This window comes from Marmota marmota, unplaced genomic scaffold (assembly GCF_001458135.2).
Source record: "Marmota marmota marmota unplaced genomic scaffold, marMar, whole genome shotgun sequence".
NCBI lineage: Eukaryota > Metazoa > Chordata > Mammalia > Rodentia > Sciuridae > Marmota > Marmota marmota.
The window spans coordinates 3,712,772-3,728,082 of record NW_025999862.1 but is presented as its reverse complement, the minus strand read 5'-3'; the positions used below and the strand labels follow the sequence as shown (position 1 = coordinate 3,728,082).

The 15,311-nt window shown below is 45.7% G+C and overlaps 2 protein-coding genes and 1 long non-coding RNA gene across 3 annotated transcripts in view; 2 read left to right on the top strand and 1 right to left on the bottom strand.

Moving 5' to 3' along the window:
- Hkdc1 (hexokinase domain containing 1) overlaps positions 1 to 1,945 on the top strand; it is a 45,419-nt gene extending 43,474 nt beyond the window's left edge. Inside the window, exon 18 of the mRNA XM_015500552.2 lies at positions 1,043 to 1,945. Coding sequence (XP_015356038.1) covers positions 1,043 to 1,190 — 148 coding nt within the window. The 3' untranslated portion in view covers positions 1,191 to 1,945. The remainder of the gene's footprint in view (positions 1 to 1,042) is intronic.
- Positions 1 to 15,311, top strand: part of LOC107154771 (40S ribosomal protein S11-like) — a 31,275-nt gene that overhangs the window by 7,394 nt on the left and 8,570 nt on the right. The window lies entirely within an intron of this gene.
- Positions 1,543 to 15,311, bottom strand: part of LOC125618546 — a 22,011-nt gene continuing 8,242 nt past the window's right edge. Inside the window, exons 4-5 of the long non-coding RNA XR_007349896.1 lie at positions 15,101 to 15,105; positions 1,543 to 1,556 (exon numbers count right to left, since the gene is read on the bottom strand). This is a non-coding gene — a long non-coding RNA (uncharacterized LOC125618546). The remainder of the gene's footprint in view (positions 1,557 to 15,100; positions 15,106 to 15,311) is intronic.

Below are 15,311 nucleotides of genomic sequence, written 5' to 3'. Positions count from 1 at the left end.
TGAAATTTTGTATAATTTTATTATATGAAATGCCCAGAATAATCAGATCTATTCCGATAGAACATAAATTGGTGGTTGTTGGGGGGATCCTGTGGATATGAATGGAGATGACCACTAATAGGTATGGAGTTTTCTTTTAGGCTAATGGTGATAATTGCACAACTTTGTAACACTAAAAATTATTGAATTGTGTACTTAAGTGTGGGGGCAGACAAAATGGCTTGACTGCCAAGCCCTTTTCTTCTCTGTCCCTGGCAGTTTGGGGCTCACCACCCATAAGACCCCAGGGAGCTGCAGTGGTTTCCCCAGGCTGCCCTCTGGCTGGGCGTCAGAGTTGGTTCAGAACCTGCTCGGGCAGGCTGGCCCTCTGAGATGACCAGCACCTGTACCATTCAGGTAACCCAGGATTCTCTAGCTACGTTCCTGGGCCTCTGTTAAACACACCTTGACCCCACCCACGAGCCTGATGACTCTGACCCTGAACATGCCCGTTCAGATGGATCTAATACCTCAAAAGACAGCAGAGAAAGGCCAGGGGTCACTGTGATGCAGATGGCGTGACTTACGGAAAATGAGAGGGGGATGGGCGGGTGTCAGTGGATAAAGCAAGCAGGGCCCAGTTTTTACTTGTTGAGCTTGAGTGGAGGGTCACAGGTGTCCACTGGACTATTTTTTTCACTTTTTTGAAAGCCTGAAAATTTTTGAAGTAAAAAGTTGGGGGAAATTTTAAACCCCAAATAAATAAATGAATGAAGGTTTTGGAAAAAGGCCAATCTTGATAAACTGATTAGTTGTACAAATTCAGACACATCTCTCAACTGTATCTTTATGTCGTAGAGAGAGTAGTAATCATATCTGAGCGCTATTTGTTATTCTTCATTATTCTGTAGGTAAAACACCTAGAACAATCCCTGGCATTAATAGTTGCTCAATAAAAGGCACGGCTTGAGAAATGAGCTGGGAGGACAAAACTAGACCAGAAGAGTTATAAATGTGCGTATCCCATCTGCAAGAGCTGACGGCGTTTCTGTCCTTTTGACAGCTTTTCTCGGGTACTGCGGGAAACAGTGAGAGCACTAGCCCCCCAGAGTGACGTGGCGTTCATGCTGTCAGAAGACGGCAGTGGAAAGGGAGCGGCTCTCATTACTGCTGTGGCCAAGAGGACACAGCAGTCACGGAAGGAGAACTAGGAGTCCCCAAGGTCGGGCCTGACGCACCTCGGATACTCACCAGCCCTTCCTCTGGCAGATGAGTGGGTCAGGCACCAAAAGGCCACCTCCCGACGGACTTCACCTTCTTGGTGGCTGAAAGAGGACCCCAGGTTCTCGGGTACTCTTAGCATCTGGTTACTGGCTTTGCAGTGGCATTATATGACATCTCCATTCGGTACGTTTGGGCCAACAACAGCCCAACTTGTGAAATTGAAGTCTCTGGCCTGAGAGATCCCCTTTCTGTGAATGGAGTCCTGAGCGCCAATTCTCTGTGGCTCTGGGTCCAGTGGCTGCTGGGCTTGGGAACACAATCAGTCTGCCCCCATGGCCCGGGTGACTGAGTTCCTCCCGGAGATGCTCGAGGAGTACCCTGGGTTGTCCACTTGACGATGAACAATTCAGAGGATGAGAGACTCATGCAATAAACCAGGGGATTATAATCTAACTTGTGCTCAACTCATCACGTTGACTCCAAATGTGAGGCAAGAACAAAGACTTTGGAGTGTTCAGCCCGAGAGGCAGAGGGGCTGGTTGGCCAGTGCCCCACGGGAGTCATTCCGTGCTTGCAGGAAGCTGTACAAGCACCCTGTGGGATCTTGTTCCTCAGTGTGGGTCACGGCATGTGCTTGAGGCATCTTTTTCGTGGTTGCGTTGCTGCGTTGATGGCTTTTCAAGGTCTGCTAGGTCTATGAAATCCAGCCACTGAATAAAAAAACATTTGGTTTCCCAAGAAACTTGGCATGAGGTGTTGATCTTTGCTCTGGGAGGCTCCCTTGGTATCTCCTTGTCCTGTTGGAAGGATAAGGAAGCCATAGAGTCAGGAGGCGCTGAGGATCTCTTTAGTCCAGACTTCATGCCAGCTGGAGGAAATGTTTGGACTGACTTTACAATACCCTTAGCAGAATATGCTCAGTTCACTTTTGAACTGGAGTTGACTGGGGTCCTCTTTCAACTTCCATGGTTACATTCCCCTCCCTGAACTGGGCCCCTCCCCCACACCCATTTATCTCCATTCTGTTCTCCAGAACTGTGTGGAACTGGCCTATCCTTGACCCTTTCTCCAGCGGACATCCATTTCTCTCTCTCTCTTTCATTCTTCCCTCCTACTCTTTCTCTGAACTGTCTGTGACTTTCTTGTTACCTAGTTACATCCTTATCTGGCCTAGCAGATAACAATATCTTTTTCTTGGGCTGGGATTGTGGCTCAGTGGTAGAATGCTCACCTGGCACGTGTGAGGCACTGGGTTCCATCCTCAGCACCATGTAAAAATAAATACCATAAAAGTATTGTGTCCACCTATAACAAAAAAAATTAATAATAATAATATCTTTTTCTCCCCCGCCCCTTGGAACTGGGGATTGAATCCAGAGGTGCTCTACAACTGAGCTCTATCTCTAGCCCTTTTATTTTCATTTTGAGACAGGGTCTCACTAAGTTGCTGGGTCTTGCCTCAAACCTGCAATCCTCCTGCCTTAGCCTCCCAAGTTGCTGGGATTACAGGTGTGTGCCATCAGGCTCAGATTATTATAATGTCTTTCTGAGACATTTTTTTTCTTTTTTTTTTTATTGCTCAAGTGTCCCTACTACTGAGTCATTCTTATTTATACTTACTGAAGAGAGGCATGAGGACTAACAAAAGTTTCTAGGAAATCTTCCTTGCAAAAATCGGAGGCCGTTATCCTGGGAAACAAAAATGAGAAAAATAGTCTTGCAGATGGGCCAGGTTGATTTCAGTTTATGCACTAAATTACATGCTGACTTATACGGTGCTTCAACTCCACAAAGAGTGGTGGTGTACCTCTGCATGAAGAGATGGTTCCCAGTGCCAAATGTCACCCACTGCTGAAGCAGGATGTTCAGACAGGCAGAATGCAGGAGGCTGAATCCAAAACAGTGAGAGAGGCTGGGAATAGATGAGGGACCCTGAAGGGTGATGTGTGGTGACTCTGCTGAGAGCAGGTCCTAGATTAACTAAAATTAACCTAAAAATTTTATTTTGTGGGGGGAGGTATCAGGGACCGATCTCAGGGGCACTCAGCCATTGAGCCACATCCCCAGCCCTTCTAAAATTTTATTTAGAGACAGGGTCTCACTGAGTTGCTTGGCGCCTCACTTTTGCTGAGGCTGGCTATGAACTTGCAATCCTCCTGCCTCAGCCTCTCGAGCTGCTGGGATTATAGGCATGCGCCACTGCATTGGCTTTTTAAAAAATATTTTAAGATTATACATCCCTGGAGAAATGTACAGATTTGTTCAATTTATCTTTTCATATTTTGAGGTTATTCCTCTTTGGAGAAATGATCACCTTTGAGATTTGTCTTACTGAACCAAGAACCTGTCTGTTCTTATTATCTTTCCCCACTTCTCTCCTTCTTTGGTACCACACTCACGTTTCCTGTCTTTCTTCCTCCTGGGGTTGCGAGGGTCTCTTTATCAGCATCCTTCCTGGAGTGGTGATCTGTCCCAAAGATTCACATCACTGTGCCACCAAGCCCTCCTGTGACCTGGTCTCCCAGCAAACGTTTAGTAGGTTAAACTAGAGTTTGTCTTCTGCTAGATCTGGTCTCTTAGAAGCAAAAAAAGCCTGGGTTTCTAGGCAACATTGCACATTCTGACTAATTGATGGCATCATAGAATCCTTGAACCAGGACTGGAACTTAGAGAACTCAGACATCCATCTTGCATCTTTACACCGGCCAGCCCCCGAAACACCTGGGGCGAAGCAGGCCTGCTGCTCAGTTTACTAAGCAAGACCAGCACCCATACAACAGGTGAGCAGGAACCCACAGACTTTTCCTCTTAAAACGAGCTTCACGACCTCCTTCTATTTGTCCTTCTTCAGAAATCTCGTTTTTGTCTTTTTCCCATTGGCAGGAAAGGGTGCTCCAGGAGAATCAGGACTTGGGTCTCCTTCCCACAGTCCCCAGAGCCTACCCCCATGGCTAGCATGGAATAGCTCCTGGCCAGTTCTCTGAATGAATGAATGAATGAATGCTCCAACAAGCACATGGGTGAATTATTGCTTTCCTTTGACTCTCCCTATTCTTCTGCCTCACCTGAGGGGGCTCAAGCCCTATGCACAGTATAAATGATGGCTCAGTGGGCACCAAGCTCTGTCCTAGGCACCAAGGACCCAAAGAAACATGACACCTCTCCTTCCCTGTAAGAACTCACAGGCAGCAAGGAAAGAAGGATGTGTAACTACCTATAACACAACATGGTAAACAGGACCAGGGTAAAGACACAGTTCCTGACCATGCCTACATCCTTTAGATCAGGCTCTCACAGCTGAGTGTGAGAGCATCGTGGACTTCCTTTGGTGGTAGCATGAAAGCTATAGATTCTTTTCCAGAATGTTTTTTTGTTTTGTTTGTGGTACTAGGGTTGATCCCAGGGTGCTCTACCGCTAAGCTACACATCCAGCGTTTTTTTTAATTTTCAGACAGGGCCTCATAATTTGCCCAGGCTGGCCTTGAACTTGTGATCCTCCTGCCTCAGCCTCCCAAGTTGCTGGGATCACAGACATATGCCATGGCCCTGGTTTCTCAGAGGGTTTTTAAATGCATAAAATGCAGAGAATTGGGCTGGGGTTGTGGCTCAGTGGTAGAATGCTCACCTAGCATGCATCAGGCACTGGGTTCGATCCTCAGCACCACATAAAAATAAAATAAAGATTCTGTGTCCACCTAAAACTAAAAAATAAATATTAAAAAATGCATAGAATTACAAAGGAAACCAACGGTATTGAATTGTATAGTTAAGAAAGTGGAGCTGGGCATGGTGGTGCATGCCTGTGATCCCAGAGGCCTGAGAGGCTGGGGCAAGAGGATTAAGAGTTCAAAGACAGCCTCAGCGACTTATCAAGATCCTATCTCTTTGGTTTTTTAAAATAAAAAATTTTTAAAAACCAAAGAGCTGAGGATGTGGCTCAGTGGTTAAGTGCCCCTGGCTTCAAACCCTGGTACAAAAAAAAGTGGTGATATAGTTATATATGTGCTTCTTTATTAATGCATTATGTATCAAGATCCAACAAAACCTAATAACAACTATAATTTTGAAGTCTTGGTGAGTGTAAACAGTATTTTGAGACATTTGCAATAACAGTAATGAAACTATCTGTATTTTCTACTGGAAACAAAGTCACAAGTGCTGCTAACATTGATGTGGCTCTGTTTTTCCAGAAGTATTTAGAATTGCATCTTTGTTTTGTCTACTAGTCTATAATGTTGAATGGATTTTCCCTTTATCTCTTGTAGCATTCTATGTCTTTTCAACCTGAGACCCTTTGTTTTTACTAATTGCAGAAAATGTATGAGGTTTTGCTTTTTTTAAAAAAAATATTTATTTTTTAGTTGTAGTTGGACACAATACCTTTATTTCACTTATTTATTTTTATGTGGTGCTGAGGATCAAATCCAGGGTCTGGCATGTGCAAGGCAAGTTCTCTACCATTGAGCCACCACCCCTGCCCCCGATTTTGCTTTTCTTCAAATATTTTCAATTTTTTTTATTTCTTCTCTTTCTGGCACCTCAATTTTCCAAATGTTGGCATTTCTACTTCTGTTTTCCATAGTGTTTAACTTATCAAAATATATTATTTCTTTTTCACAGCTGCTTACTCAGAGATTTCCTCAATTTGATCTTCCAATTCAACAGTTCATTCTTTAGCTGTGTCTATTCTGACAGGTATCTATCTGTCATGTCTTTGGCTATTTTCTGAAGAGTGTCTTTCAAAGAACAAAAGTTTTTAATTTTAATGAAGTTGATTTATGATTTTTTTTTCTTTTATGGCTATGCTTTTTGTGTCTTATCTAAAAAAATTAAATATGAAACAATGACAACAAAACTCTAAAACCTTTGTCTAATTTTTCATTATCTTATTTTTTCATCTACCTATATTATGTGTTTTATATGTAATATTTCTAGTTCTTTTTTCTTCTTTTTGTGGGTTTTCTTTTTTCCTTTTTTATTCTAATATGTTATAGATGACAGCAGAATACAGTACAATTCATATCACACACATAGAGCACTATTTTTCATATCTCTGGTTGTACACAAAGTATATCCACACCATTCATGTCTTCATACATGTACTTAGGATAACAATGTCCAGGGTTTTCTTTTTTGCTTATTTGTTTTTTGGAGACAAGATCTCACTCTGCTGCCCAGGCTGACTTTGGATTCACAGATTCACGTGGTCATCTTTTCTCAGCCTCCTTAGTATCTTGAACTGCAGACTCTTGCCACTGCGCCTGACTCTTCTAATTCTCTTTCTTTTTTCACAACTTTTTCATGTGTTTATTTTCTTCCTTATTTCATTATATATGTCTATCTACCAATTTTACATTCTTGGTCTCTCTATTCTAAGAGTTCTGATTTAGACAGTGTATGTTGCCCAGTTTATTGACATTTTCTTTCAGGTAGTTCTTCCTATGAGTTTTGCCTGTGAACTTATACTCATGCAAGGATCACCCTGTGCTCTGTGTTGGAATGTGGCCTGGGTCAGGGCCACCCCAGCCTGAGTTCAGTGAGAGCTCGGGGAGGCAGAATTTTAGGGCAAAAGTCCCGGGCACCCCAAATCCTCCCTCAGGGAAACATTCCTGTCAGCCTGAAGCACCTCTTAGGCAGTGTTTTAGGAACTGGTCTTTAACCTCTTAGGAATAAGCAGTGCTCAAAGGAGACACCTCACCTGGTGTGGTCTGGAGAGGGGACATCTCACCTGGGGGAGACCTCCCAGTCCAGACAGGGTAGGTCAGTGCCGGAGACTAGTCAAGCTTCACCTGCTCCCCGGCTCATCACCCAAACACAACTCAGCTCTGCTTCTCCTCCATGGACACCTGTGCTGAGCTCTCAGGTTTCCCTGTCACTAGTGAGGGATCAGGAAACAATTGTCTTGGGTTACACGTAGGGAGCAGCGGAAGCTGAATTGATCAGCAGTGGAAGCTGAATTGATGAACTTTTTGTGGTCCTGGGGATGGAACCCAGGGCCTCCCACATGCTAAGCACAGCTCTCCAANGGGAGCACATAGCTGGCATTTTTGCTGGAGATTAGGAAGTCTTTTGCTACCTCTGCGAAGAAGCTTGAATTCAATGGACGGTTGTGGTAGGATGGAGTCTTTTTTTCTTTTTTTTTAAGGGAAAAAAAAAAAAAAAAAGAAATTCGAGATTTGGCTCAGGTTGTTACAAGGCAGTGGGACGATGAGCTCTCTCTCCAGTGTTGGGCAAGAAGCCACTTTGAGGGTGAGAAGCCACTTCATGTGGTCACATCGTTTGTTTGTCCGGCATCCTCAAGAGAATAGAGAGGCTGTGATCCCAGGAGCCTTGGAGGAGTGAATGTTCACCGTGATGCTCCAAAGACCATCTTCAAGCAAGAAGGGTCAGAGCCCCATTTCATAGTAAGTTTCGTTTCTTTTCTTTTTTCTTTCTTTTTTTCTCTTTTGAACCCTAGGGCGCTTTACCACTGAGCCACATCCCCAGACCTTTTTAAATATTTTATTAGAGACACGGTCTTGCTGAGTTGCTCAAGGCCTCGCTAAGTTGCTGAGGCTGGCTTTGAACTTGCCATCCTCCTGCCTCAGCCTCCTGAGTTGTTGGGATTACAGATGTGCACCACCACGACTGGCTCATAGTGAGTTTATTTTGAATTTTTTATTGATTCCATATTACCACTTAAGAAGTGAGGTCATTTATAGATGGTGGCGCCCTAAGAGACTTCAGAGGCCTGGGAGGATGATCTGGTTGGTGGTGGGATGACCAGGCTGAGGGGCAGGGCCCTGTGCTGTGTGTCTTCTTGATCTTTAGGTGGCCTCTCTCTGACATGGGCTAGTCATCTCTCTGTCCTCCTCCTTGTGTTATGAAGGGTGTTGGGATAGCATGCATGTCCAACTTTGAAAGAGAACTTAATTGTTTTTTTGGACTCTGCCTGTTTTACCTCCTTTGAGTCCTGTCTTTATTTATTTATTTATATTTTTTAGTTATACTTGGACGCATATCTTTATTTTGTTTATTCATTTTATGTGGTGCTGAGGATGGAACCCAGTGCCTCATATGTGCAAGGCAAGCACTCTGCCATTGAGCTCAAACCCAGCCCTAGAGTCGTGTCTTTTATAGCATGTTCTTGGGAACAGAATGTGTCCAGGGCTGACTCTGGCTTCTCGATTTGGAAAATAAATTGGCTAGTGATCAGGTAGATGGAAGAGGTGGGACTGGTGTGTGGGGGGGTTGCCGTGTGTGCTGAACAGTCAACCGAATGGACACATGAACATACAATTGTTTGGATGTGATGAGGAACCTCAAGATGAAGCAAGAAACATGTTCCCCCAGAAACTAAGTAGGTCTAGAGCTGTGAAGTAGTTAATGCTTATGAAAATAAATGATTGCTTAAGTATGTGGTCCCCAAATTTCTACCTAGCCAGCCAAGTCATGAATGAAAAACTTAAGATGAACCACATGGGAGAGGGGCCAGTAATCTGGACAACACTGGAGAGTTGGGTCATTTGTCCTTCCCCACCAATCTGCAAGGCCAACCCCTGTCAGCTGGCCCAGCAAAGGGCATGTGAACACCAAGTGTCCATCACTTTTGTTCTTTTTTTTGTGTTTGCGTGGGGAGGGGGCAGGTGCCAGGGTTTGAACTCAGGGGCACTCGGCCACTGAGCCACATCCCCAGCCCTTTTATTGCATTTTATTTAGAGACAGAGTCTCACTGAGTTGCTTAGCACCTCACCATTGCTGAGTCTGGCTTTGAATTCGCCATCCTCCTGCCTCAGCCTTCCAAAACACTCGGATTACAGGCATGCACTCCATTCTTGTTTTAATTAACATCCGGGTTCTTCTTCTATGCTTTGATTGGCTGGTGACGTGTCTTCATGAAAATCCACTGGTAAGCATGGTGTCATTCTTCTGTAGCCATGAGAAGGACAAGAGGGTTCTGCGAGAACCCAGAGGACTAAGGCTGAGGCAGGGAGGGCTGAGGGAGGCAGATTTCAGCTCTGATTTCGGTAAAGGCTGCTTTGAAGGGGAAGGGACCACCTGTCTAGATCTTGTCTGAGTTCAGTCTGGGCTATGGCCTGAATGTTTATGCTCTTGCCTCTCAGATTCATATATTGAAACTTGATTCCAGTGTGACTTTTAGAGGTGGGAGCCTTTGGGAGGTGAATGACGTCAGGGTCATTACCAAGTGCCCTGGCCTCTCCCCAGGAGGCCCACATAACAGCCAAGGCCTGTGCCCTTGTTTCCAGAGGCTGCATGAGTAAAAGAGATCCCAGAGAGCTTGCTTGGCCTTCCATTATGTGAGGACGCAGCGGAAATTGCCATGTATGAGATACGTGTGCTCAGGGGGGCGCTGAGTAATTCCAGCAACTCAGGAGGCTGAGGCAGGAGGATCACAAGTTCAAGGCCAGCCTCAGCAATTTATCGAGATCCTAAGCAACTTAATGAGACCCTGTCTCAAAATGAAAGATAAAACGAGCTGAGAGTGTGGCTAAGTGGTTAGGTTCCCCTGGGTTCAATCTCCCATACAAAAAAAACTGAAAGGGCTGGGGCTGTCGCTCAGGGGTAAAGCACTTGCCTAGCATCACAGGAGGGGGTGGGGGGGAGAGGACTCACAAGACACCAATTGTGCCTGTGACCTTAGGATTCCCAGCCTCCACAACTCTGAGCAATAAATCTATGTTGTTTATAAATCATTCCCCATCGATGGTAATTTGTTATAGCAGCCCAAAGGGATTAAGGTCGTGAGGGTGGGAACTGAGATGGCACCTGCTGGTGTAAACAGGCCCCTCTGAAATTAAAAGTCCCAAGTTGTTTTTTTCCAACTTCTGGTTATTTTCTTCATCTCCGTGGAAGATGAAAAACTGCCCCCAAAGCACAGAGGGTGCCAGTAAGGGTTGAAAAACATAAATTGTGACCTTCTCTCTGACTGGCACAGCCTAGCTAACCCTACACATGACTATTTCCTGGCTTTTGTTTCTATAGGTTGCAATCACTTCTATAGGATCAGCTGCCTCTCCCCAGTTTTAGACAAAGTGCATTAAATCCAGTTTTCTGTTTTTTCTTGGTGGTGTTGCGGGTGAAGCCAGGGCCTCACTTATGCTAGGCAAGTGCTCTACCCGCCCTCTGTTGGTTTTCTTACGTGGGCAGGTTCCCTGGCTTGTCTGGCAGTAACAATTAGGTTCTTTTTGGTTTTCAAATAATAAAACCGGGTGTGGTGGCACATGTCTGTGATCCCAGTGACTTGGGAGACTAAGGCAGAAAGGTTTCAAGTTTGAAGCCAGCCTACCAACTAAGCAACACCCTGTCTCAAAATAAAATAATAAAAAGGCCTGGGGTGTGGCTCAGTGGTAAAGCCCCTCTTGATTCAATCCCCAGTGATGATGATGATGATGATGATGATAATAATAATAATAATAATAGTAGTAATAATAAACAACAACGTTTACTTCCTGGAGTCTAGTCCCTGGGCAGTTAATTGTTAAAATCCTTGAACTTTATCCCCTACCCCCACCCTATCAAACAACTTATTCTGCTTCTCTTTACAACTACTGACCTGTATCAGATCTTCCAGAATCTCATTCATAAATTCCTCTCTCATGCAGTGAACATAGTGAAAGAGAACAGGATCTATGGTACTTTGAATGAGCAAACCCACTTGTCTGTAGGCATCTAGAATGTGGCTTCTTAAAACAGCCTGTCTCCAAAGTTTTCAACTGACTAGGCCAGAGGCAAGGCATTTCCAACAAGTTCCCAGCTGTTGCTGTTGCTGTTGGAGTGGGGACCACACCGTGGGCACTGGTGCCCTAGAGGACAGAGACCACTCTCCCCTAACTTCTAAACCTAGAGGGGGCAGATTAGTAAGTACCAGCACACATTTTCTCCTCCTCTTCCTCTTCTTTGTCCTCTTCATAAATTTTATCAGGGCTCCCTTGGTCCTGCCTCAGAGGCCGCCAAAGAAAACTCTGATCCAGACCAATATGTTCCCGTCCCAAAGCCACTTCCTCCAGGAAGCCTTCCAGGGTTAGATTTTTGTGGTTCCCTATTCTCCATGACAGCTATCACAGTTTGCCCCGTAATTCATGGTGTGTCTGAATTAGTACCTCCCAACTCCAGAGACTGTAAGCTCCTTGAGCACAGGATTGAAGAAAAGTAGGGAAGAGATGGGGTGGCTGAGTGGGGGAAGGTGGTGAGTCACCCCCAGGATTTACACCATAAAAGAGGGTGAAAGGAACAGGAAGCTTTCTGTCCGGGAAGAACAAAGGAAGCGGGGGAGGGAGGAAGAAGGATGTGGTGGCCTAGGACATTCATTGGAACTTGTGGCTTGTCCTGGTCTGCCCTAGCTCTATCTGGTACAACCAGAGCTTTCCATCTCTAATTTGTCCACCAACCTGGGCATTTCCTTACAGACTCTGTTTTATTTATTTTGGTACTGGGGAGTGAATCCAGGGGCATTTGACCACTGAGCCACCTCCCCAGCCCTATTTTGTATTTTATTAGAGACAGGGTCTCGCTGAGTTGCTTAGGGCCTTGCTAAGTTGCTGAGGCTGCCTTGGGACTGGCCTCAGCCTCCTGAGCCACGGTGATCCCAGGTGTGGGCCACCATTCTCTACAGATCTTAAAACCTGGGCTGGTTTTATGACTCTGAGCTGCTTAGCAGCTCAAAATCTAGCATCCAGAAAATAGTCAAGGCTCCAGGGCTGCAGAGACGTGAGTTCAAACCCAGTGGGCACGGGAACGGATTTCCTTCAAGCTTCCTTCTGTTCCCTGTCCACAAAGTGATCTCGGCTTCCCAGCACAGCGCCTGGAGCCCGCGAAGGCTCCCTGCACGGGAGCTGCTACTGTTGTCACCATCTATCTTCATGTCCTCGTCCTGACCACTGCAACCATTCCCTCCCCCTCTACCCAGGGTTCCTGTGAGGTTCCAGTGGGACTCAGAACTTGATAACCAGAAAGCACTGTCTGAATGTCAAGGGCACCCAAGTGCCCTGGCCTCTGCCCACGAGGCCCACATAACAGCCAAGGCCTGTGCCCTTGTTTCCACAGGACGCGATGCAGGCCCTGCCCCTTCCGGTCCTTTGGTAACTCTAGATTTTATGACAAATGCATCTTTTGTCTCTTTCTGTTCTCAGGACTCCAACTAAGCGTCTAAAGAACTGTCACCCAGAGCATTGTTCCCGAGGGAGACCAGAGCCTGCACACCCCCACGCACCTCGGGCCAAGAATCCCGGTCGGGTTACAAGGACAGCCTATGTGGTCCTTTTGGAAAAACGGGAGTGAGCCCAAGTGAGGAGCCGGCAGAGGTGACTCAAGTTAACCCAAGGCAAGTGGCTGGGGCCTGGGCTAGGGCTAAACACCTTGGTGGTCTCACTCCCACTGTAGGCCACCTGTTCTGGCCTTTGGCATTAAGTAGCTTCCTGTCCCATGTAAAATAAGATGAAGAAAGAGATGCTCAAGCCTCAGGCTCTGAAAGGGTAGATCCCGGCATTCAAAACCACGGAGAGCTGGGTGTGGTGGCGCATCTGTAATCCCAGTGACTAGAGAGGCCGAAGCAGGAGGATCGCAAGTTTGAGGCCAGCCTGGGCAACAGGTGAGACTCTGTCTCAAAACAAAATTTAAACAATTAAAAATGGGCCAGGGATGTAGCTCAGTGGTGGAGTGCTTGCTGAGAGTGCCTGAATCACTGGGTGCCATCCCCAGTACCACCAAAAAATAAAATAAAAATCCATGTATTTTACTCATGAGGCCCAGACGGGGGAAGCACTTTCCCAGAGTTAACAAACACAGTAATTTGAAATGGACCTGAACTTGCTACAGTTAACTGGACTGATGCCCTTTTTGTGGGGAGGGCCGGGGCCTAGGGCTTGAACGCAAGGGTGCTTTATGGCTGAGCCACGTCCCTAGCCCCAGCCCTTTTTCTTTTGAGACAGGGTCTCACTGAGTTGCTTAGGGTCTTGCTGAGTTGCTGAGGCTGGCCTGGAGCTCAAAATCCTCTTGCCCTGGCCCCCTGAGTCCCTGGGATTACAGGCGTGCACCTGTAATTTTTTTAGTTGTAGATGGACACAATACCTTTATTTTATTTATTTATTTTTATGTGGTGCTGAGAATCGAACCCAGTGCCTCACACATGCCAGGCAAGTGCTCTACCACTGAGCCACAACCCCAGCCCCTACCAATGCCATTTTTAATATGGTTTTTTAAAGGCAGGTGCTGCGCTGGTTTTCATCACAGCTTGTTTGGTTGTGAAAGCCTCTCTTCCCTGAGTCCCCATCTGTCCTTCTCTATTGACCTCGGTATCTGAATAGATGCTCTGTTATTGAGGGACAGTGTAGTACAGTTTTTTAAGACGTGGGAGTCGGAACCAGCCTGATTTCAACTCTCAGGCTTGCTACTTACCACCTATATGGCTTAGGAAGTCGCTTGACCTCTTTGAGCCTTAGCTTCCTCATTTCTAAAATGGGGATAATGGTGCTTATGAGGGGTCTTGTGCCTGAGGAAGTTTAGGGCATACCTGACAGGAAGCACTCTAGGAATGCAATCTGAAATTACCTCCTGGTGGGTCCTTAAGGCCAAGGGAGCACGTTCACTGAATGGTCTGCTGGCCATAACTGGAAATGAACAAGAAATTCAGCCATTAAAAGGCTAACGAATTGTAGATTTCTCTGTTATTAAAATGCTGATATACGCCAACCCAGTAGCAGGCCTGTAATCCCAATGGCTGAGGCAGGAAGATTTCAAGTTCAAGGCCAGTCTCAGCAATTTAGTGAGGCCCTAAGCAACTTAATGAGAACTTGTCTCAAAAAAAAAAAAAAAAAAAAAAAAAATATATATATATATATATATATAATGGCTGGGGATGTGGCTCAGTGGTTAAGCACCCTTGGGTACAATCCTTGGTACAAAAAAAGAGGCTGAAATATCAAGATCTCTAAATTCAAGCAAATGACCCAAGAAATGAAGCATCTGAACTGCATAGTAACAGTACCTATGTCAGAATGTTTTGGAAGGGTGGCACTTGGTTTGAGCAACACCTGGCTTACACAGATATTTTAGGTCCAGGGAAAGAATGAGGAGCACAGTTCTAGAGAGAACCTTGCCAGCCCCAGAGAGAGGACGGAGGAGGTCCCAGGGCAATAGGAGCCATGGGAAATGCCTGCTCCCAGCAAGAAGCAGGGGTGTGTGTGCAGAATGGAACATGGGGTACCTACCACTCATGGGGTGACCAGGGGAAATGTTCCCCTGCCCTTCAACAGGATTTCTAGACCAAGTGCATTGAGTGACCTCCCAAAAGAGTGCCTCGGGTATGTCCCCAAGGTTCCTTCCTTTCCCCCACTCCTGTCTCCTGGGTAACAGCAGGTCATAAGCAGAGGAAAAAGAAAGGGGACACTTCTTCTCTGTCATCCTTACAGGCCCGCGGGGCTTTTAGGACATCAGTACCAATGAGAAAAGGGTAATTTGATTCTCTGTAAAGTGCTTAGAGTTTGAACTGGGCTGGGGAACCTCTGGCACTCAGAAAGGAAGGTAAGAGCGTGTGCGGAAATCGTGGAAATTTTAAGCCTATCTTGCGTAGTTAGGAGAATGTCTTTTCATAAAAACAGAGTTAAATCATAAGTGGCAAAGCACGCTGGGTATATATGCTCTGCTTTGGACTGGGCCAGCTACTGGGATTTGATTGGCACCGCTGATGGCGCTGGAGGGGCCTCCATCAGAGCTCTGTAGAGGAAGTTGATCTAGAACCAGGGACAGAACCAGGCTTCAGCTTTCCAATTCGTTTGGTCTTGCATGCCATCGGGAAAAGATTTTTGCAGGCACATTTTTCAATTCATGTATTTTAGCTATTTCCAGATTATATACATTTATGATTGCGCTTGGAGGATATGTCTGGCACAGGCAAATCCACAGACGCTGAAAACAGATGAGTGGTTATACAGATCAGGGGAGGATTGCTCTAGGGGTGCCTGCTGAGAGGTAGGGGGGTGAACGTTTTCTAGAATTAGATAGCTATAATGGTTGTTCACCTCTAAATATTCTAATAACTTTATATGCATTCAGTAATAAACTGAAATAAAGTGCCCTGTGGTTCTACTTTTTTTTTTTTTTTTTTTTTTTTT